The 25,137-nt window shown below is 41.3% G+C and overlaps 1 protein-coding gene and 1 pseudogene across 6 annotated transcripts in view; both read right to left on the bottom strand.

The window, feature by feature from the left end:
- Cad99C (cadherin-99C) overlaps positions 1 to 25,137 on the bottom strand; it is a 529,236-nt gene that overhangs the window by 76,416 nt on the left and 427,683 nt on the right. For 2 of the 6 annotated variants that reach the window (XM_068225295.1, XM_068225298.1), the window contains exon 2: positions 14,514 to 14,620. The exons of 1 other annotated variant lie outside the window; for it this stretch is intronic. In XM_068225295.1, coding sequence (XP_068081396.1) covers positions 14,514 to 14,579 — 66 coding nt within the window. In that variant the 5' untranslated portion in view covers positions 14,580 to 14,620. Of the gene's footprint in view, positions 1 to 14,513; positions 14,735 to 25,137 lie in introns of all 6 variants that reach the window. 3 more of the 6 variants (XM_068225296.1, XM_068225297.1, XM_068225299.1) reach the window with 3 other exon arrangements.
- Positions 6,204 to 6,866, bottom strand: LOC137501080 (uncharacterized; annotated as a pseudogene).

Raw genomic sequence — 25,137 nt, 5'->3', positions numbered from 1 at the left:
GCCGGACCAACCTAATTATTTATAAATAAGTACAGCAATAAAAATTGGTAACAAAATATCATATAGTTAGGAAATTACATTTTCTCGATGTGCAGTGCACCTGAGATCGTATTATGCATACATTTTTGCAAAACATTTTACTTTTGCCGCACATTTATTCGACAACGCCAATAAGAAGTTCTAGTAACAATCACTCAGCTCAGTTGCGAATGGGCTCTCTTTGCACGAAGTTAACAAGAGACTTATCAGTTGTGCGGTTTGATATTTTCCAAACTTTATCTGAATATTGTTTGATTTAATTTTGCCCGTATGTTCTTCTGTGTTGTAATCGAATAAACTCGGTTACAGACTATACCTAGGTAGTTCTGTAGTTACTGAAAAAGGTTAATTACAAACATCTAAGTGGTTCATGGTTGCAGTTCAGCAGCTTAGCCGTTAAAACATGAAGATCTTTTGCCCCTTCTTGCACAATATGATATGAACCTGCGTGTAATTGGAATTGTGGAAGTGTAGAGTGTTGATTGTGAGGAAAGGAACGTTAAGGACGCCACAAACACCCCGTCCCCAGGCCAGCAATATTGATTATTTACAATTAAGAACCCCTGACCCAGCCGGGAATCGAACCCGGGGCCGTCGGGTGACAGACGGACGCGTTACCCCCTACACCACGGGGCCAGATAAGACAGGCAAACAAAACTCATTAAACATTCTTTATGCTCGACGATGCCGAAATATAAATACTGTATGCCAGAAAACTGAATGAGGCTCATGATAGTTCAAGTCTCATTACAATACAGGTTCTCCACCAATCAGAGTTCAGATTTTCATTTTTATGCAGGTTCTCCACCAATCAGAGCTCAGATTTCCATTATGATACAACTGTTTGATCAATTAGGTAAGGACAGCATCGCACCTGCGCTTAACGCACTAGCTTCGCACTTGTTTCCAAAATCAAACATGTCGGACACACATATTAACATCAATGCACCTTCTACTTCCAATATTCCACAACCACATGGCACATTCCAGCAAATTCACTTCATCAGCTGTACAATAAACAATTTGTACTTGAAATAAAGCTAGGTTATAATAACCTTCTATCAAAGCTTTGAAAACATGACATTTGTCAAGGTCTCTGATCCACTCACGGAAAATAAATAACCCAGCGCATGCGCTCTGTTTAGTAAACTCAACTGTCATGTGGCATCTCGACAGAAATTTATGAATATTTAAAAAGTAAAGTTATAAGTATCGTCGAGCATAAACATTCGTATGCAACTCGCCTATAATGGTTATTAAGACACTCGTATGGAAATTATAAAACCAATATTGCCATTACAGGCTTGTTGCATAATGTACTATTAAAACAATCTTACAATAATGAATAATCTCTTTGTTTGTACAACTTGACAATATACTGATTTACTTCTACCTGCTGTAATTAAATTTCTATTAAGTTACTGATAGCTTTTAAATTTGATTTCATGGGGCCCGAATGTGTATTTTGGCAGGCGGGCCCGTATCACATTCGTTAGGCCCCCGATACTGACGCATGTCAAGACTGCCGTATCGCACAAACGACCACGCACCATGCAGCAGCAACCTCAGAACAGAAGTAGAGGTAGAGTCGCTTCAGGTGTATTGGTTAGTACCATTTTTTATCGAAGCTGGACTTCAACCACAAACCGATACTGCGGACTTCCACCCATGCCTTTTTCAGCTCTACGATCGCTTTCAAGTGAATACTACGGCTTGCAATGGAGTCAGACCTAGGGGAATATCAAGGCGAACCAGAAGGCTACTTCTATAAAGTATATGAACTAACTTTTGCGAGTGGCTACATAGCAAGAGAATATGAAGCGGCATCAGCTGCTGATGAACTGCATACACTGCAACTTTGTATATAAAGCATCCGGCAATAATTAATCGTGCACGACAGGTTAACGAATTAATATGATACAGTTTACCCCTTGTGGTATTTTATATATTAAGAAACCTGTGGCACAAATAGCTAATTAAGGACCTTAGTCTGTCAAGACGCCTGCTGCCCAACTAGATGGCCTACAGAATGTCAGGGGGTCAGTGTGACGACATCATCGGCCTGTTACTTGGCTTTCTCGGCCGAGACCACTCTCTCATGCCAGGCAGTTCCTCACTTAGCATCATAAGGCTGAGTAAACCCCCTCAGTCCAGGATTAAAATTCTTGGACTGGCCTGGAAATCGAAACGAGGGTATCCGGCTAAGAGACAGACACGCTATCTATGAGCTATTCGTAGAAAAAATACGCCCCTCCCCCCTTCACCGTTTTTACTAGGAAATATTCGAGGGGAAAAGATGTCAGTAAACATGGTCATACCGAGAGAGCTGGCTAGGCAGTACAGGTCATGTCACTATAGGCTTGAACCCCACCACTGACAGGTCTGAAGATAGATTTCTACTGTTTCCCATTTTCACACCAGGCAAATGCCGAGGCTGTACCTTAATTAAGGCAATGGCCGCTCTATTACCAGGCCTAGACCTTTCCTATACCACCGTCGCCGAAAATTATACGGTTAGTACGATGTTAAACCGTTAGCAAAGAGGAAAATTATGGACATACGAGTATCATGCTACACAATAAACAATAACCTTAATATGTGCTCTAATGAACTTTTTTCGCTGTACTATTGCACTAGATAACAAAGGGGGACAACGTTGCTCAACGTCCGTAGGTTTAACCTTAAAGTACCCTACACGTGTCCTCCGGGTGGAGCTAATAGAGCAATAACAACAGTAATAAGCCGCCGTCCTGCTCTACAGGGCCTCGTGGTTATGACAATCGAGAAATCAACTTAAATCATAATAAAAACAGTCCTTCTGAGGACTCGCATTTCCATACCCAAACCTTTGGCTCTCAGTTAACAATCTGCTAACTTAACATCGAAGGAATCAGTAAGGCAAAAAGTGAATACTTATTCAAAATCCTTCTGGATCACTCCGTGGATGTAGTAGTGCTTCAGGAAACTCATACAGAAGATGACCTTTAACTGAACAGCCGGGGTAAAATTCCTTGATACCAATTAGCAACAGCAGTAAATCATCCTAAATATGGCATTGCCACTTTGGTCAGGAAATATATAGTAAACTATGATATACTTGAAAACGTTGTGTATCAAACTTTCTTCTCCTCATCTACACAAGTGTTGTGATAACCAATGTATATAAGGCACTTACAGTCAATTGGCCAGATCCCTTCTTGCTGGTACCTACAGAAAATACACATAATCATTGGAGACTTCAACAGCCACCACAATTTACGGGGATATGACGAGTGTAATAAGAATGGTGACAGACTGCTTGAATGGATGGACAAGAGAGACATTAAGCCAGTCTACGATGCTAAGGACATAGCGACATTCCACTCTGGCCGTTGGAATAAAGACCATTCACCCGATCTCTGTTCCGTTCCTTGCAATTTCATGTCGACTTCGCCAGTGCACAGGTAGGTACTGAAAAATTTCCCTCCATGTCAACACAGACCCATAATTTACAAAATTGGCCTGCAGATACCTGTCATTAGGTCTATACCTAAACCTCGCTGGAACTTTCAAAAAGCTGATTAGAATGCTTATGCAATGAACACAGATGCCAATATTAGATGCATAGTTCCAACTTCAGAAAATTACGGTAGGTTTGTTTGTCTAATAAAATCATCTGCAAAAAGGGCCATTCCTCGAGGCTATCGGAAGGATTACATTCCAGGTTGGAAAGAGGAAACCAGTCGCTTGTCCGCTGAATATGAGTAAGAATGTAGTCAAGAGAAAGCAATCGAACTCCTGAAATCCCTAGACAATGCCAGAAGAGAGATGTGGGTAACAACTGTAAGGGATCTTAACTTCACACATTCAAGCAGAAAAGCGTGGTCTCTCATCCGCAAGCTCGATCCAACTTCTACACCATCAAGAAATCAGACCTCAATGAATGTGGAAACCATAGCTAATCACCTCAACATCCCGGATTTTGGGGTTAAATCGGAACTAAGGCAGAGACAACAAGACACCCAGCCAAATGACTAGTATACAAGTCCATCTTATTCAAAAGAGGTACAAAAAAGTTTGGACACACTCAGAAATGGTAAAGCTGCTGGACTTGATGGCATATACCCCGAACTTTTAAAGAATTGTAGTCCAGCAACCAAGCGTTGGTTTGCTTCTTTCTTCAGTGATGTACTGCAATCCGGCCGCTTGCCTCCTCTATTCAAAACAGCTAAAATTATTGCTATCTTGAAACCTGGCAAGGATCCCAAATCACCTCAAAGCTAGAGACCCATAGCTCTACTAAATGTTACATATATGCTTCTAGAAAGGCTGATCCTCTATAGAATAACTCCTGCAATTGAATACCTTATTCCACTTGAGCAAGCTGGTTTCCGGCATGGTCAAGACTACGGTGATCAGGTTCTCACTTTGACTTCCTTCCTTGAAACAGGATTCGAGAGGGAAATGAAAAATCCGGCTGCTTATGACACCGCTTGGAAAGAAGGCCTTCTCCTGAAACTCATCAGGGCTATACCATGTTTTAAAATTTTCACCCTGATAAAAAATATGTCCAGTAACAGATGTTTCCAAATTCATATAGAACATGCCCATAGCAGATTCCATTAAAATTAATAACGACTTGCCACAGGGAGCTGTCTTGTCTCCCATTCTCTTCAACTTATACATCCATGATCTCCCAGAAACCGTATATCGCAAGTTCATCTATGCAGATGATATCAACCTCACCATACAAAGAACAGACTTCAATGAGGCAGAAGACATTCTATCCCAAGACCTTGACAATATGGGTAATTATTTCAAAAAATGGCGCCTGAAACCTAGTCCACTAAAGACAGAGTTAGCTACGTTCCTCCTAAATAACAGGCTGGCAAACTATCATCCTACGATCAGGTTCGGAAACCACACACTGCAGTGTAATACCAACCCAAAATATCTGGGTGTAACTTTAGACAGGTCCTTAACCTATCGATACCATCTTGAGAAACTGGCTGCTAAGCTTAAAAGCCGTAACAACTTACTGGGTAGACTAGCTGGTACTTCATGGGGCGCAGATGCGTGTACACTACAAACAACTGCTCTAGCAATAGTATATTCACCAGCTGAATAGTGCTCCTCTGTATGGCTCAATAGCTCCCACACTAGTCCGGTTGATGTCCAACTGCACCACACAATGAGAATTATATCTGGTACATTGTGCTCTACTCCTATTCAACGGTTACCGTTACTGAGCAACATTCAACCTCCTCACATCAGACGGCAAAGAGCCCTTGTTAGACTGTGGATCATCAGGATACAGGTGAAAATGCCGTAATAGGACTCAAATAACTGAAACCTGCCTGAAAGACGGCAATTTCAAGCCTGATGAAATATGGAAACACGAAGGGTCTCAATCACACCCTCATGGCATTGTCAACATTAGGGATCCAATTACAGTACAAAGTTGTCTGGGTTCAACCTTCCTCGCTCCACCTGAACCACACTCAACAGGATAAATTGCGGAGTCGGCAGAAGTGCTTCTGCTCTGCATCAGTGGGGCTGGAAAGACTCTCCAGCTTGTGGCTGTGGTGCTGAAGTGCAAACGATCGTACACATTCCGAAGGACTGCCCTCTGCGAGCTTCAGCTGGTTCCAACGAGGACATTCATCGAGTGACCCCTGAGGCACTCTCTTGGCTGGAAGAGCTGGACATTCGTCTATAAGAGACTAAAAGACCCCCTCATTAACCTATTTAATGTGGAGTTTGTATATATATGCCTATAGAGTCAATTTTTGTGTTTGTTAAGAACTTGTACATAGTCGATTGTCAACTGTAACATCATACGCTAAATAATAAACTAGATTACAAATTAAACATAATATTGCCCAAAGTAATAGCCGTAAGAAAATCTATAAATGTTGTTGTCATCAGACCATAGACTGGTTTGATGCCACCCTACCTTGTGCTAACCTTTTAATTTCCACGTAGCTACTACATCCTCTATATGCTCTAATCTGCTTGTCATATCGATACATTGGTCTACTCCTACCGTTTTTACCACCTACACTTTCCTCAGAAACTAAGTGAACAAGACCTGAATGTCTTAATATCTGCCCTATCATTCTGTCTCTTCTTCTCGTCAAATTTATCCAAATTGATCTCCACTCACCAATTCGATTCAGTATCCCTTCATTCGTGATTCGATCTATCCATCTCACTTTCAGCATTCTTCTGTAACACCACATTTCAAAAGATTCATTCCTATTTCTTTCTGAGCTAGTTATCGTCTATGTTTCACTTTCATACAATGCCACGCTCCAGACGAAAGTCTTCAAAAACTTCTTTCTAATTCCTATATCAATGTTCGAAGTGAGCATATTTCTTTTCTTAAGAATGGCCTTCCTTGCTTGTGCTAGTGTGCATTTAATGTCTTTCTTATATCTGCCACCATTAGTTATTTTACTACGCAAGTAACAATATACATCTACTTCCTATAAGACTTCATTCCCTAATCTAATATTACCTGCAACACCTGACTTCGTCTGACTACACTACATTACTTTTATTTTAGACTTACTCATTTTTATCTTGTGCTCCTTACCTAAGACTCCGTCCATACCATTCAGGTATTTCTATAGATCTTCTGCGATCTCAGACAAAATAACAATATCATCGGCAAATCTCAGGGTTTTGATTTCGTCTCCTTGGATTGTGATTCACTTTCCAAATTTCTCTGTGATTCCCTATACGGCCTGTTCTATATACAAATTGAAAAGGAGGGGGAACAAACTGCAGCCTTGCCTCACTCCTTTCTGGATTCCTATTTTTTTTTCAAAGCCCTCGATTCTTATCACTGCTGACTGATGTTTATACAGATTGTAAATAATTCTTCGTTCTCTGTATATGATCCCGATCACCTTCAGAATCTCAAATAGCTTGGTCCAATCAACATTATATTGGCCTATCACATAATTCTATCACTACTTACGAAGCTCATTTTCTGGGAACTTAAGAGAAAATAAACATTACACAAAACCCGCGTCATATTCTCATAATTTTCAGAGTTACGCCGATTTCAACGTTGCTTTTACAATGGATGATCTACAATAATAATAATAATAATAATAATAATAATAATAATAATAATAATAATAATAATAATAATAATAATAATAATACTTGTTTTACGTCCCACCAACTACTTTTACGGTTTTCGGAGACGCCGAGGTGCCGGGTTTTTGTCCCGCAGGAGTTCTTTTACGTGCCAGTAAATCTGCCGACACGACGCTGACATATTTGAGCACCTTCAAATATCACCGGACTGAGCCAGGATCGAACCTGCCAAGTTGGGGTCAGAAGGCCAGTGCCTCAACCGCCTGAGCCACTCAGCCCGGCAATATAATAAAAATAAAGAACGTACGTTTTAATAATAATAATAATAATAATAATAATAATAATAATAATAATAATAATAATCATCTTCAGCTAGCGCATACACACATTTTGATCTGACGTCATTTAGGCCGTGAATGGCCTTGGAGGAGTGCAAGGTAAAAGCTTCTATTATTCGTAACCTCAGAACTAGTGGAACAGAGTTGTTACCTCTTTTCCCGACGATATTTGCACCCCAAAAAATAACCCCATAATTATTTTTATACAGACTGAGTGAACCTTAGGGTCACGCCCCTCTCCGAAAGTAGAAATATCGTTTCTACATTTTTCAACTCCTTAACAGGGAATCGATCTCACATCCTTCAGAGGGCCGAGCATGCATTTACGGTCTCGCCTAGGCACCTTCTAGACTCCACAGAAATTTGAATTCTTAGGCAACCTACTGGTGAGTTTTAATTAAATTTATCGCGTAAACATTTAACACGTTTCCAGATATCTTTCACATGCCGACGTGGAATATCGAATGAACTTTATCTCGCTTTTCAAAACTCCGACAACCCCTGCAAGGTCTGAACCCGTGATCTTGAAGTCCGAAGCCCGAGACTTTACTACTCTAGTATTATTATTATTATTAGTAGTAGTAGTAGTAGTAGTAAGAGGAGGAGGAGTAGTAGTTCTGTGGTGTAGAAGCAGAGTATCTGTCTCTTACCCCGAGTCCCTGTGTTTAACTCTCGACCAGTTCAAGGATTTTAATTCTATTCTAAAGGCTGGGGCGGGACTCACTCAGCCTCGTAACCCAACTGAGAATCTGTAAAATTGCATTATATGGGTTTTTGATTGTTTTCCTAGTAGTAGTAGTAGTAGTAGTAGTAGTAGTTTGATTTGCCTTAGAGACAGTTTCATATCCAAGAAGTTGATTTTTCCCAAGGGAGATATGATTGAGGTTAAAGGTCACAAGTTCACGACGGTGGTGACGATTTTTGTTTTAAGAGGACGCACAACTAGGTAACCTCCAAAGACAATTATAACGACCGTTTAAAATATTTTTAGCCTCGTCTACAATGTCCGCTATTTTCCCATATCCCAAACTTGTTCCTTTTCTCCACTAATATCGTGAAGATCTGGTACGGCTTGATCTCTGTAGCGACATCTCCGTCTATCCACAGCTCTTTTCTCACCTGTCTGTCTGATGAAGGCTTGGTGTAGCAGAATATATCTAAACTATTTCAAACGTCAGCTCCGGATTATGACAGTTACATCAGAGTCACTGTAGGTTGACGGTAGGTTGTACGTAACGTACCTCCTGACTGCTGCGTAGTTTCCTGGTGTAGTTCTGATTTAAGACGTCCTAAGAATTTTCTGAGAACTGTACATTTAAAAGTAATGAGTGATCTGCAGCCTTTCTTATTTACCAAATGTTCAGAACCATAGAATAGAAGAGGTAGGATAATTGTTTTGTACTGAACCGATGACTTTTGAGTCATAAGAATCCAGAGTCCTAAATTCATTACATGAGGAACCGTTTAATTCCAGCGCGCCAGGTCATGAGGAGCCCTAATTACATTTTCATTTCTCACCAGAGGCGACGAGTGGAGAACAGGTGTTATGTTCTCATTCTCACGCAACAGAAATTACGCCACCCACACGTGTAAAATGTGGAAGGATACAAACTAATTTGGCGTGGAACTATTTTTGCTGAAATTCCGTTTTAAGGCGAATTGGCGACTAAACCGTCGTGGAAAGCGTCAGGAGGTCGTAAATGAAACAATCTGGTTGTCAGTTATAAAGACTTTAGGCCGCTAAGTGCCCCAAGAAGGAAAATTACCGAAAAGACGCGCCTGTTTATTTAAACTCTGTTAATCGACTAAAATATAGTGCCTAGCATATGAGTTCATTTAAAGACTAAAATTTGTTCAGAGAAACCCTTAATGCTTATCATCAACACCCCTACTAAACTGAACAGTATGTGTTATTTCAGAATCAGCCATAATCAAATATTCAGTGAGGTAAAACTGTGTCAGTAAACTTTCTGTAAATGCAAATGGCATGGGAGTGGGAAAAAATTTATAAAACCACGCCACGCCATTTGCGAGTGCCCATTGTGTCCAGTGAATTTGAGGCAACTCCAAGCATTTAAGAATAACACTGCAAACTTGTTGGAAAGACGTAAGTCCTAAAATGGAAGATAGGTTTAGCCGAAGGTGGCTGTAACATCATATCTAAGTGGAGATAGGTTAAAAATATCGACGGTATTCCAAAACGTAGAATCATCATTCAGATTCAGCTTCAAGCAACAGATGGTCATTTAATGCCGAAATGCTGCAGTTGAATTAGCAAATATCATTGTTGTATTATAAAATATTGCGTGTACGGATCAGTGGTTCGACAAACGTGTTCGGTCCCTACAAGGAAGAAATGTGTGAAGGGCATTTATAATTGTTATTTGCCATTATTTTCAGATTAATGATATAAAATAATCTATAAAACATTACACCCAGGATAGGAATCCTGATGAAAGGAAAATTATGTTTCGTAAAGCCACTACCTGTTGAAATGGCTGGATAAGAGACAGAGAGGCTGGTGGGCCTGTAATGATGCAAGGCCACGTATGACTTCCAGGTATGTAAGCTACCCTTTGTAAAGTGCATTTGTTTATTTCATTATGTACCATTTTATTTGTGTATCTGTGACCCACTTTGGTCTCCCTTTTATTTCGTGGAAATGTCAGAAGTATGCGACGAAAGGTCATTTTATGTTTCTTGGACAATCGGTAGAGCCGTGAAACTAGCGTGTGAAATGTTGCACAATAGTAGATTTGATGGTTGTAAAACGAACGTAACATTCCTATGTTTGTTGTTTGCCCAAGTTAAGATATTAATTTATCACGAAATTCTGTTCAGTGTAAAGCTGCAATTCCCGTAAGTGTAATCCGTGGTTTACCACTTAAAGCGATTGTACAATAATGATGGAACGCCAGCTATTGCGGAGCGTGCGTCGTAATGTGGTCGGAACTGTAGAATTAGTCAAGGAATTTACAAGGTGAAACTGGCGTGTGATTTGTGGAAGCGAAATGTTATTCCAAAGGTCTATTAAAATATGTGTAGAATTGGTGAGGAGAAAATAACGGTAAAATTTTGTAAGTCAAGTTGTGAGTTTCGGTTTTGAAATATTTTGTGGCCAGACTAAGATATGCGAGGAGAGATGGTTAATTTGTCACAGATTGTTTTATGTAATAGCATAGTGGATCGCGTAAGAGAGATATTCCGTATTATTGTCGTGTAGAGAATTTGAGGTAGCAAGTGGTTGAAGTCTTGCAGAGTTAGGAGGAAATGTGGCTCAGGTGGTTGAAATCCTGTAGTATTGAAGTGATATTTGTTGCAGGGATTTTTCATTGTAAGGAACCCGATGATTTATTTGTGTAATTTAATTATATGGGAATATGGTCTTTCCATAGTTAGGATCCCACGTGAAACCGTAGGGCGTGGTGGATAGGAACATTTCAAGTGACGTTTTAAATAAAATATTTTTGCATGTTCTGTATTGGTTAAGTATTGCCTTTCACGTGAGTTGTCAACGAGGCGAGAATTAGAAGAGATAACGTGTTTGCTTTCATAGAGGTCACGAAAAGGGTTTTCATTCCAGGTAGACCATCTGTTTCGGTGAGCGAGCCAGTTCATTTGTCAGAAAGGAATTGAAACTGAAATTTTGTCATTTATAATAAATGTTTGGAAATAGGTTTCAGTACTTAACAAGAGAATCGTTTGGTATAGAACTTGAGAATCATTATAGGTGCGACGGAAATGATACGATGTTATGTTGTAAATAACCATTTTCAGGGGTGTCAAAATTTGAGAACCTATAGTAATGTTGCTTTGTATCGTTGAGGATTGTTTTATTTGAATGTCACGATAGCTTGTAAATCCATAGAGAAACTGATGGATGAGGTGTTGGTCTGGTTGGTTTTCAAGGTACAAGTGTAGGTTCGTGTGATATGAGGTCATGCCTGTGGAGCACATGGTGGTGCAAGTAGTCCATCCATCTTAGAGTGTGGGTGAGGTGAATTACGACACTTGAGTCTCATCAGCAGGAAATCATATCGGAAGGAGGTACCGAAATTAGTCCAAGAGTTAACCGTAGACGTTATAAAAGACTGACATGGGTTGTTTTATTTTGCGTTGCGTGTAAATTTATGAAGTTTATCCAAGCTAGTGTCTTAATAATTATTAGTGTTATAACGTAAACTTGTTGAGTGAAATCCTGAAATAAACAAATGGCACCGGTAGTTATGACCATGTCTTTCGTAACACAGCTGCGGAACACGAAAGCTATAAGAATAAGGGATTAATATTTTCTTTTAAAGGAATGTTTCTGGTAAACATGTCCAAGTGCTAACGTAAATTTAATTGAAACCGTACGGGGGTTTAAATGAACCAATTCGTCCAGGATAGATAAAATTTGTTGTTAGTTACGATCACGAGATTACTTCATTTATTAATTTATTAAATTCAGTGAAACCGTATTTTGAGAATTAGCTTAAACCCAAGTGACTAACTTGAAAATGTATTCTGGAAATCTTAGTTTTATTTGCTGGGAAAATTTAACTTGTTAACGTAACAATTAAGGGGACAAGTCCGATAGCAAGGGACTTTACTGCCACAAGTGTTGTGAACGTTTGTTGTTGTTGTTTTTTATTTTGATTTGACTGAGCACCAGATGTGATGGGTATTTACTAACATGGAAACCTTGGTCATCAACTACTTTAACTTAATTGTGTTCAGCCTTCAGCCTAGAAATTTGGTTGGTCATGGGGTCATCAACCTCAGTGACTTAGATTAGGGCCATCTACCGTTATAGCACCATTCTTCTTGCAGTCATCATCCACAATGACTTTAACATAAATCACTGAGTTACATGTCGGTTAGATTTCGGTCCATGACATAGTCGCAGGTCACATCGATTCAATTAAGGGTCCATGCTGTACAACCGCTGTGTGCCACATGCTGATTGGACAGCCTTAATTATACCAAGAGTCCAGAGCTCGTGTTACGGGGCTGGATATCACGAATCATTATGGTGGTGCATGCAGTCTCACACGGAAGCAATTGAGTTAATGTCTGCAAAGCCAGCGTCTCTCATCATCGTTGTTATTATTCGTTTGTTTCTAAACGGACAGGTACCGGTATGAGTTCGTTGATCAGCTGTTGTGAAATGTTAAAAGTTTACATATGTTTCAAATGATCAATAAACCTACATTTTTAAATCGAGTTCACTCATTATAGACATTCTTTTTTAAATTACTGAAACCCACCTCTTACATAAGCAAGTGACGAAGAACCCATAAGCGACCCAAGAGAAAGGTCTCGTGTCGATTGCTGATAAATAAGGAAGGTAAGTATCCTTCGAAGGGCCTTAAAGGGTTTAGTATATCATGAATGTTGTGTTTCTGGACAATAATTTTGAATGTTATAGGTTTTTAACGTTAAAATAACACTTGCTGGCATTCGTTATTCTAATTTTGGTTCCTTCTTCCCGCTCAAACTTATAAGTTGAAACTAAATTTTCACATATTAGTATTGATATAAGAGACTCCGTGGCTCTGGTGGCAGTGCGCCGACCTCTCACCGCTGGGTTCCGTGGCTCAAATCCCGGTCACTCCATGTGAGATCTGTGCTGGACAAAGCGGAGGCGGGACAGGTTTTTCTCAGGAAACTCCGGTTTTCCCCGTCATCTTTCATTCCAGCAATACTCTCCAATATCATTTCATTTCACCTGTCAATCCGTAATCATTGCTCAAGAGGAGTACGACGGGCTTCGGCAGCCGGCACAATTCCTATCCTCGCCGCTAGATGGGGCTTCATTAATTTAATTCTTCATCCGGTCGAATGGCTGGAAACAAGCTGTGGATTTTCATTTTATTAGTACTGTATTGGCATACGTTAAATTAGGGGCGTGGGGGCCCTGATCCCTACCGAAATTCCTATTCCACTGGCTGTCAAGCAGATAAATAACTTCATAAGGGAAGTAAATCACACACATTTAGCTACAACCAGTACACAGAAGGAAATATTGTTTTAGAAAGGGAAACCTGATTTCAGATAAGGTACGGTTTCTTAAGAAACGAATACTTTGGTTCTCGTCGACGCCAACCAATGATTTTCCGTCTCTTCAGCCTGCTGTGAAGTTCTATGAATAAAAGTGTTATGAAGAAATGACTGAAGGTGAATATTCATTATGGCAAGGAAAGTGGTTCCGTGAAACAAACATACTACAGTGGGGTCTATGTGTAAGTGTGACAAACAATATTTTCCTCATATCTATGTTCTTCACAAGATTAGGTGTTTTCCAGTTTCAGCTGCTTCTGCAGAACAAAGGTTTTCCACAGTGAGACAATTAAAAACGTATTTGAGAGGCACAAAATCTGTTTTTTGTCTTTATTTTACAAGTTGCTTTACTTCGCACCGACAAAGATAGGTCTTATGGCGACGATGGGATAGGAAAGGGCTAGGAGTGGAAAGGAAAGCGGCTGTGGCCTTAATTAAGGTGAAAATAGGAAACCACGGAAAACCATCTTCAGGGCTGCCGACAGTGAAGTTCGAACCAACTATCTCCCATATACAACATTTGTACAGCGGCTGAATGGACTTTTGCTGTCGATTCATAGTAATATTCATGTGTTTGATGAACAAGTTTGCTTATAGTTCCAAAGAAACTTGATTTGGTACATTCAAATTACTTCTAAAAATATTAAAATATGTAAACAACTGTCATGAAAAATGTGTTCAACCCACATTGTAGGAAGCTGTGCATTTATATACCGAAGACCTACTACAAATACAGGGAGGTTTGTCATAGAACCCAAGGATTATATTTGCTTTGAACAGGTTAATAGCGTTTGTTAATAATGTGTGCATATATCAGTGTATTGTGCAAGGTGTTCTAAAATTGTATGCAGGCAAATCTCATTCGCCCCATCCCTCTCCCCCAAACAAAATTCTGTACGGTATACGTCTCTATGTTAAACCACTTACGGCGATTAGCATGTTCAGTTCAAAGCACGGAATACACTTTCTACATGGCGTCTTATCGTACAAAGTCAGCTGACTTACCTGTTTACAGTCGGTGGGGGATAACAGTTCCGTCAGGAGCAGCACAAGAACGCACGTCCGCCACATGGCATCTCACTAAAGTCATTAAGTTCTTGCTAGTCCCTGGGCTACAGATAAGCAGACTCTTAATAGCCTGCCATAACGTGCTAGCAGGTCCAAGTCTCACTTCATTATTAAGTTACTTTCGAGCAAATAACAGCCAAGCACCCACACATAAAATACTGTATAAGCAAAACGCTACATTTAAAAATTACATGTATTATAGCCAACTTTAACGGAATGAGAACCGTTCAACTTTCTTATCACATCACGGTTAACATTTTTTTAATACTCTAATGGATGTAATGTAGTGCTTCATAAATGAGTACATCCCACGCTAACACTAAATGTAATATAATAATAATAATAATAATAATAATAATAATAATAATAATAATAATAATAATAATAATAATAATAATAATAATAATAATAATAATAATAATAATAATAATAATGTTCCTAAGAAAGATAGTAGGATCAAGGATCCTTTCAGATGGAGGACGATTGTACAAACCAAACCGTGAACTACCAACACTAAGAACCCCTCATAAATGCCATCAGAAGAAGACGGTTCGCTTTCTACGGACACCTGTAAAGAATGGACTCTCACAGGCTGTCCTATAAGATCTTCTAAGTAGCCAATAAGAGTAAAGCCACTGGATCCCTGTGGATCCAGCAGATAGAGAAGGATATTGAAGAAAATATTAATAAGCCACAATAATTAAAAGAAGTAACTTCCGTTCAACTATTAAAACGAGACCCTTCCTACCATTCCTTACAGAAGCAAACCACAATGAGACCAGAAAATGGTCCAAGGAACGCAAGACAGAGTTGAGCTAGGAAATGAAGGATTAATGGGCCAACAGAAAAGCTCAAGGTACCAAGAAGAAAACAGCAGCCAAACCCACCATCAAGAACACCAGAAGCGGGCAAGCATCGACAACAACACAGCTAAAGCACAAGCACCGTGGTCTTCAGGCGGCCAAAACAAACTAAATAATAATAATAATAATAATAATAATAATAATAATAATAATAATGTTATATGAAACTGTACTCCAAATTTCATTTGAAAAGACGCAGCATATGGAAGGAACTAAACAAGATTCAAGAATCAACCACTAAATTCGGAAAAATCTTTCAAGTAAGTTATTTCGGCGAAATTACTCAACCAGCAGAAATATATCAGGAAGCTAAGAAAGAAAGAAAGAAAGAAAGAAAGAAAGAAAGAAGAACTGCTAAACTGCGCAGAGCTTACAAAATCACCGGGAACAGATACAACAAGAACTCTCTATTTAAAAATGCAGAATTACGATAATACAACACAGTCATGAAACCGGAGGCACATTATACATCCGAAACCCTGATAACTGGGCACAAATAAAAACATCGAACAAGAGCGAAAAGTTCTCAGAAAAACCTAGGGCCAAACTATGAAAACGGAATTAGGATGGAAAAGAAAACACAGGGTCTACCTCGGTGATGCAGCTGTTAGCGTAATTAGCCGCCACCCCCGAAAGCCCGGTTCGATTCTCGGGTCTGCCACGAAATTTTAAAAGTGTTAAGAGGGCTGGAACGGGGTCCACTCAGCCTCGGGAGGTCAACTGAGTAGAGGTGGGTTCGATTCCCACCTCAGCCATCCTCGAAGTGGTTTTCCGTGGTTTCCCACTTCTCCTCCAGGCAAATGCCGGGATGGTACCTAACTTAAGGCCACGGCCGCTCGTTTCCTCTTCCGTGTCTATCCCTTCCCATCCCCCCTCCCCCCCACCGCCTGGGTGAGTTACTGCTCCTCCTTCCCAGTTGTATCCCCTAACGCAAAGTCTCACGCTCCAGGACACTGCCCTTGAGGCAGAAGAGGTGGGATTCGCCACTGAGTCCGAGGGAAAATCAACCCGGAGGGTAAACGCATTAAGGAGAAGAAGAAACCACACGTAATTTATAAATCACAGAGAATAAATCAGATACAATAATGGAAAAAGACGACTTAAGTACTACGAACAGCTGCGCAGAAGAGATAACGAAAAACTGACAAAGAAACTTCTAGAGCGAGCACTATCCCTGCAAAACAGCAACCAATGGTGAGCGGAAATACACGAATATTTACAAGAAATTGGTTTTATAGAGGAAAGCACTCAAGACAGAACAAAATGTTTAAGCTTAGTACACAAACATAAATTTTCAGAGAAACCTACAAAAAATATACAGGATTAACACAAGAACGCGGAAAGGAACTCAGTGAACGAATGCAGAGATATTAGGAAGAAAAGAAGAAACATTCGCGCTTAGTTCAGCATAACGAATCGACAATAATAATGTTATATCAGTAATAAAACTAATAATAATATTATTGTTGTTTGTTTTTGAGACGCCGAAGCCAGAATGTTATCCCGCAGGAGTTCTTTTACGTGCCAGTAAATCTAGCGACACGAGGCTGACGTATATGAGCATCTTCAAATACCACCAGACTGAGCCAGGATCGAACCTGCCTTAACGTACCACAGTTCTCTTTCATTCATTCTTAAATAAAACGACTATACCCGCATTCGCGCCTACAACTTTGACCGTAGAAAACCAAACATGCTGCAAAAATGATCAGCAGGAGCGTGATCACACACCTCGGTGCTTATGCGAGGCCTTTTTTTTTTCAATTGGCTTTACGTCGCACCGACACAGATAGGTCTTATGGCAACGATGGTATAAAAAAGGGTTAAGAGTGGGAAGGAAGCGACCGTGGCCTTAATTAAGGTATAACTCCAGCATTTACCTGGTGTGAAAATGGAAAACCACGGAAATCCAACTTCAAGACTGCCGTAAGTGGGGTTCGAACCTTCAATCTCCCGAATGTAAGCTGACAGCTACGTGACCAAAGCCACGTGGCCACTAGCTCGGTGATCATGGGACTTTTTTTTTTTTGCTAGTGTCTTTACGGCGCACCGACGCAGATAGGTCTTATGGCGACGATGGGATAAGAAAGGATTAGGAGTGGGAAGGAAGTGGCCGTGGCCTTAATTATGGTATAGCCCCAGCATTTGCATGGTGTGAAAATGGATAACCCACGGAAATCTAACTTCAGGGCTGCCGACAGTGGGATTCGAACCCACTATCTCCCGGATGCAAGCTCACAGCCGCGCGCCTCTAACCGAACGGCCAACTCGCCCGGTGACCCTGAGACTAATAACCCCATTGCTTTAACTCTTACAACAGCAATTATCACCACCACTATCCATCCATACCGTCCCCCTACGCTTGACTTGATGCAGGTTATTTATTCTCTGTTGCTCTAATCTGCTCTTTTACTTCTTTTGGCTTGGCTTATCTGTTGAATATCTTTGTAATATATCAACGTGCGTGTACAGCTTCAATGCTTTTACATCACAAAAACCGCATGCCATTAAAAAAGTACTACCATCTGTTTACTAAACGTGCTTTAGTGGTTTCTGTATTACTATACATCCGCAGCGATTCAGCATTATCAGATTAGTACGGCGCCTTCTGGATTGCAAAACAATGTTGTTGAATGTACAGTGCGTGACAATTTGATAAACAAGCTATTGAGTGCAAAGCGGTGTTAAAAGTGCACAGGATTATCCTTGACCCGAAATAGATTTCAATGACCACGAACTGATTTCTGCTCTTTCTCTTCATTCATGTTACGGTGGTGTCGAGAAGGATTTTTGGCATTCCATTCATAATCTAACGATCGGTGAAGAGGTCCGAAAAGTTCGCCTTTACTGGTGAGAAAATGCTGAAACGAACATCGAAATTATGGTTCGAGATATAACAGAATATGATGAAGCAGGCCTAAATCCTTGTATATTGAGAAAGTAGCATCTGAAATATATACTCAGAAGGACACTTCACCAGTGAAGAACAAAGGGACACGTGCACAAATTCTCTATATCAAGCATCGGACTTAGAAATACAGAGAATATACTGCTCCTCCAGCATGACATTTGACTGTGTACGAATGGAAGGAACTTCAGAATACCGTCGTTGCAGAAACGAAAAGTCGCATATCAAAATTCGCACACTGCAAACAACAATACCGAAAAAAAAAACCCTGGTTCTGGAAATGCAATACTGCAAGGAGACATCTAAAAACCATCATCAGGATGTGGCTTGGACACGGATGCTACCTTCACCAATTCCACCGGATCGGAATGACTACTTTGAAAGTTTGCCGACATGACGATTACAATGATGCGGATCTGAATCATATAGTATTTTCTAGTTCCAGGTATGAGCAACAGCGAACAAAGTTACTCATACAGCTTCGGTTACTACATATCCCATTCCCCACAAATGTCAACATTATTCTTCAAGACCACGATAAAAAAAATCTACAGAGCACTGATCCATTTTCTACAAAACACCAATCTAACTATATAAACCCGGATGCAGAAGCCACCAACTGAAACAGTTTTTTAAAAAAAGATAATCTCCTAACTGTTACACCGCATTAACTACTACCTTGTCCGACTCGTTGGCTGAACGGTCAGCATACTGGCCTTCGGTTCAGAGGGTCCCGGGTTCGATTCCCGGCCGGGTCTGGGATTTTAACCTTAATTGGTTAATTCCAAAGGCACGCGGGCTGGGTGTATGTGTTGTCTTCATCATCATTTCACCCTCATCACGACGCGCAGGTTGCCTACGGCAGTCAAATAGAAAGACCTGCACCTGGCGAGCCGAACCCGTCCTGGGATATCCCGGCACTAAAAGCCATACGACATTTCAACTACTACCTTTCTAGCATGGCCTTCCCACCCTGTAGCAGTGCCATGACTGGCCTCGTGGCGAAAAGACATAGCATCATCCCTATCCTTATCACTATTAGATGGCCAAATGTTGTGGGCTATAACCAAAGGCCATTAAAAAATAGTCCAAATGCTCTTGCTCTCCATTATATAATCACGCCTCCCCCCCCCCCCCCCAGTCACATACAGTATACGGGGTGGTCAGAAACAATGTAAACCGGGTAGAGGATTGGTGATGCTAATAAATAATTTGAAAAATAAATAACCCGATATCTCGCGCCGTTCTTATTTCATTAGCTGCTAAAGTTAGCCAATCAGATCGCTTCGCGGGCGAATTCAAATAGACTTTCCGAGGCGACGTTGCTAAATCTGCTCGCGACCGGCTTGAGAGCCATATCTTGCTGTTAGTGGAGGAACCACAGCACTACAGCAGAAGCGCGTTAAATTCCCTCATTTCTCAGTCAGCTGTCTGATAGTGAGAACTTGTACACGTGTTACTTTATTCTTCACAAAGCCAGCCTGCTCTGGTAGTTTCCGTATGTAGATAGTATTTCAGGCGTCCGTTTCAAATGTATTTCATCACACTCTGTGATAACTCGAACTAGCATTGCGACGTTCATGTGTCAAAACTGACCGCCATCTGGAAAGATCGCGGCTATAAGTAGGTGAACTGCTGATGACCCTTAATGTTCGCAATTTTCCCTTACTGTGTGCAGACGTAGATAATTCAAGCAGAATAAATAAATGAGCGTACAGGAGGGCACAAAGAATATCGTGGATAGAGAAAAGAACGAACAACTCGATTTTAAAGAAACTAATGGAGGGAAAGAGACTATGTTACCAGCGAATTCTACTATTCTTCGCCCCTATTGGTTGACGACAAGAGCACAGGCTGGACATAGTACCCATAGTAAAGTTAAACGACAGTGCAATAACTAGATCATTATCATAACTAATTAATAAATTAGTAGTCCACCCCTGTTGTATAGTGATTAGTGTGATTAGCTGCCACCCCCGGAGGCCCGGGTTCGATTCCCGGCTTTGCCGAGAAATTTGAAAAGTGGTACGAAGGCTGGAACGGGGTCTACTCAGCCTCGGGAGGTCAACTGAGTAGAGGTGGGGTTCGATTCCCACCTCATCCATCCTCGAAGGGGTTTTCTGTGGTTTCCCACTTTTTCTCCAGGCAAATGCCGGGATGGTACCTAACCTAACTTAAGGTCACGGCCGCTTCCTTCCCTCTTCCTTGTCTATCCCTTTCAATCTTCCCATCCCCCCACAAGGAACCTGTTCAGCATAGCAGGTGAAGACGTCTGGGCAACGTACTGGTCCTCCTTCCCAGTTGTATCCCCAACCCAAAGTCTCACGCTCCAGGACACTGCCCTTGAGGCGGTAGAGGTGGAATCCCTCGCCGAGTCCGAAGGAAAAACCAGCCCTGGAAGGTAATGGGATTGAGAAAGAAAGAAATTAGTAATGTATATATTAATACATTTCTATTACGAATTCTTTCATTTATTCATCCAATGGCTGGATTAATGGAAGAGGGAAAAATGAATAATGGAACAGTTGAGAAAAGTAAACTTGTTTCACGTGACTGTCAATATCTTTATCATAGCCAAGGGATCTCTACTTTTATGCGGAATCCGAACCACAAGGATGTGACCATTCAAAACTCCCACTAACGTTGGGCGGGATACGGACCACGGCCGTGTTGGTGAGAAGCCACTCGGCTATCACACCACTACTGGAACAGCTACTTCATGGTACAGAAGATCAGGTGTGATGGAAGTAGAAAACTGAATTAGTCAAATGATGGGTTGCCAAATTACAATACGGAAAGACAGAATAATGATGATGAGCCAACTACTAATGAGGTAAATATAAACAAGATGGGTTCCTCGCAGTTAATGGAGGTTATGGAGGGGATTCTGAAGAGAGGAAGCAGATTACGACAGAGCAATTAGCACTGTGCCTCGATTCAACTTAACCTCCAGAGGGAATATGCAACGGAGGAAATCTCTTTGGTGTTCATCTTGACAACTGGTTAATTTAATTGGGAAAATGGTGCAGGTGATCGCTAATTGGGAAAATATTGAAGGTGACTGCTATTTTTTGGGCAAAACAAACGTAATTGTTAGCCCCTCTCAACAAATCAAATCGAAAAAATTTAATATAAAATCCACGACAACAAATAAGTTTGAAAGAAAGAACGAGATACATACACCTATAATTTAATTCCGAAATAGAAATAAGCACATCAAAAGGGAACACATAATATATAAGTAGCTATTAATTTAAAATTCAGAACAAATAGTAAAGTGGCAGGCAGTTCTTAAGTACCTGCATCAATCAAATATCGAACAGAAATTTCCAACTATGAGACTAACGTCTTAGCCTTTTTAGCACAGCCTAATGATCGATGATTGTCATCTTCGCTACAGTGAAGTATCGTGTGATAAGAGTGATTGATCCCATGGTTACTTTACCAAATGGGAGGGGCCTATTTTTTACGACCGGGAATATTCTCAACTGCCCTCGTGAAATAAAGTTCCTTCCATTCCTAACCTCAAAACAGTTTCAATTCGTGATAAAACCGAGAATAGAATTTGCCACTTCCTGATCAATGTGATGATTACGATGATTATGATGTTGATGATGATGATAATATCCCTTCGTTGCTATAGTCTTAAGATATCGTGGGCTGCCTAAACTTCCCCCCTGAAAATGGGTTCTTCAATATCTATGGGTCTCTCGCATTTAAGTAGTCTTAAAGAGCAACGTACATTTGCTGGTGATCCTAGTGTTTACAGTGCTCTATGTCTGCTGGTATGGGCTAGAACAAATTTGTTACTTTCATTCATCTGTCTGTCTCATTCTTAACTTTGACAATATGAAAGTGACTGGAGTATGAGCGATACTAGTAATAGCATTCCTCACGCAGCCAGTCCCTGTTATTGTTGATGTAAAACTGTCTCTCATACGGTCATTTGGTGCGTGCATTTCACATCGGTCTTGGCAGACATGTGTAATAGAAATATCTGTCTCTGTGAGTAAAGCAAAGGGAAACGACATCACTCCTGAGATCCCTAGTACGCCTCTTCAGTGATGCCTGGGCAGCTGATGGTGGAGTCCGGCTCCATGGTTAAATGGTTAGCGTGCTGGCCTTTGGTCACAGAGGACCCGGGTTCGATTCCCGGCCGGATCCGGAATTTTAACCTTAATTGGTTAATTTCACTGGCACGGGGGCTGGGTGTATGTATCGTATTCAACATCATTTCGTCCTCATCACGACGCGCAGGTCGCCTACGGGAATCAAATCAAAAGACCTGCATCTGGCGAGCCAAACTTGTCCTCGGACACTCCCGGCACTAAAAGCCATACGACATTTCATTTCAGCTGATGGTGGAGCTGTTGAGGATCCAGATAGGCTCAACACGCATACATATTACAACCGACTGCTGCCCGACGTTTTTGACATGTTTCTCTTCGTAGAACATAATCTAAACTTTTTAGGGAATATAATTTTTTTCCCATCGCAGTACGTGATAAGACCTGTCAACCTCTACAACCACACAGTCATGGGACCTTGGTTAAGGTCTTATGTCACCTGGATAACAGAGGAACGTGAACGTTAATGGTATTAAGATTGGCTGGTTAAATCAGCGAATATTATCAAATGAAGAAGGAAACAAAAACCACGCTTTAAGTCAACGGATCTGGATTTTAAGCTGTCACAAATGCCAAACACTGCACCGGAACCATGAGCACAGAAGGCGAGCCTCTAACGAAATATTATTCATATCTTCCTCAATAATTAATTATAATTGTACACATTACTGAAGAATTCTAAGAAATACGGGGTTTTTAGACAGTATCTACACAAAAACATGTGCATGGGCTGATGATCTTTTACGTGCCAAGTCCAACAAAACAACAAACCTTGCAAATACCATAAAGTGCATTGGGTCTACTAAGACGATTTTTGTCCAGCCAAACAACCTGAAGGCTGTTACATAATTATATTACTTGAATTTCGTGACGGAGTTCGCTTCCTCTCGTTGCATGCAGCGTCTCAGCTCACCTTATGGAGCTAAGTCAGGGCCTCTCAAACGCCCAAAATCTCACGCGTGCAAACAGCGGCGCAGAGTTCCTGTGCACAGTGCATCGGTCCCGCTCGGCTCGGACCAACGCTTCGTCTCTGGGCCACTCGGCTAAGCTCGGCTCAACTCGGCTCGGATTTGGAACGCTACGGAGCAAGTGAGGAAGAGGGAGACAGGGGGAGCGAGCGAGACAGGCGTGGGGAAAGAGAGAGACAGCGCTATTGCTCCAAATCGAGGAGTGGGGTCTGCACTCTGGTCAACCAAGCGAAGTCGTCTTTTGCACCGTGCACAGTGCATGCACCAGGCGCATGCACCCTGAGAGGCCCTGAGCTAAGTGAACCACTTTCTAAATCTCACACCAGAAACAAAAGTACTGAGGAAGCCGAAAAACAAATCCGGAGTTTCTGAATAAGATAAACAGGGATTACCCCGTCTTATTCTTCTTCTTCTGCAAGTGCCATGTCCGGAAGCAGACACTGGCAGTCATTTTGGCAAAGTCCTCCTGTTGATGGATAATCTGAAGAGTGCTGTTCAGGAAATCCCGAACCACTGGCGTAGGATTCCCAGCGACGAGATCTTTCTTCAGCTCGGGCCGCGTCTTCCCCATATCTTTCCCTGAAAGATGAGATGGAGTAGACCATAAGACGATAATTCTCAGTGTGTCGCATCACTTGACAGAAGTAGGCGAGTTTCCGGGTCAAGACCCGCTCCTTTCTCATCCACGTGAGAACGCCTTCGTTTCGAATCCGACTAACACAGTTGATTCGGAGCATCCGGTGATAGCAGCACATCTCGAATGCCTCAATTTTTTTGAAAGAAGCTTCTATCAGTGTCCTCGATTTAGCTCCGTAAAGAAGGACTGAAAAGATATAGTAACGGAGAAGACGTACTTTGAGGTCCAGGCTGAGATCGCGACCTCTGAGGACTGCCTGTAACTTGAAGAATGTGGTTCTCGCCTTCTCAGTGCAATACTTAACTTCCAGGGATTAATATATAATTTTTCTTTATGCTATTACATTCGTTATTGTCTGGCGCATTACTTCACTCCTCACTGACAGAAGATCCCCGGTAAGTTATCTTTACAGGGGGCCGATGACATAGATGTTAGGCCCCTTTAAACAACAAGCATCATCATCATGTCCGGCTCCATGGTTAAATGGTTAGCGTGCTGGCCTTTGGTCACAGGGGCCCCGGGTTCGATTCCCGGTAGAGTCAGGAATTTTTACCATCATTGGTTAATTTCGCTGGCACGGGGGCTGCGTGTATGTGTTGCCTTCATCATCATTTCAACCTCCTCACGACGCGCAAGTCGCCTACGGGAGTCAAATCGAAAGACCACCTAGCGAGCCGAACATGTTCTTGGATACTCCTGGCACTAAAAGCCATATCATGTGTTCATCATCATCTTTACAGTTATCTGAAGAGATCTTCCTGCCATCGAAATGCCTCGATATGCCACCGGCTGCTTGGCCACGACCATGCATATAGTCTTGTTGGCATTCAGCCTTAACCTTAACTCCTCACAGGCCGTCACAGCGCGATCCAGTAGCCTTTGTAGTCCGTCGTGTCTATCAGCAATCAGCAAGGTGTCATCTGCATATCGAATGATCGAAGACGGCATCAATATCAATTTCAACATCAAAGGAATGTTAATCATCGAGGGCTGTTTGGAAGATGTGCTCGGAATAACAACTGAAGATCAAAGGTGATTGTATACACCCTTGTCTCACT

This window comes from Anabrus simplex, chromosome 1 (genome assembly GCF_040414725.1).
Source record: "Anabrus simplex isolate iqAnaSimp1 chromosome 1, ASM4041472v1, whole genome shotgun sequence".
In the NCBI taxonomy this organism is placed as follows: domain Eukaryota; kingdom Metazoa; phylum Arthropoda; class Insecta; order Orthoptera; family Tettigoniidae; genus Anabrus; species Anabrus simplex.
The sequence above is the reverse complement of the archived record's forward strand: the minus strand, read 5'-3'. Positions and strand labels throughout refer to the sequence as shown.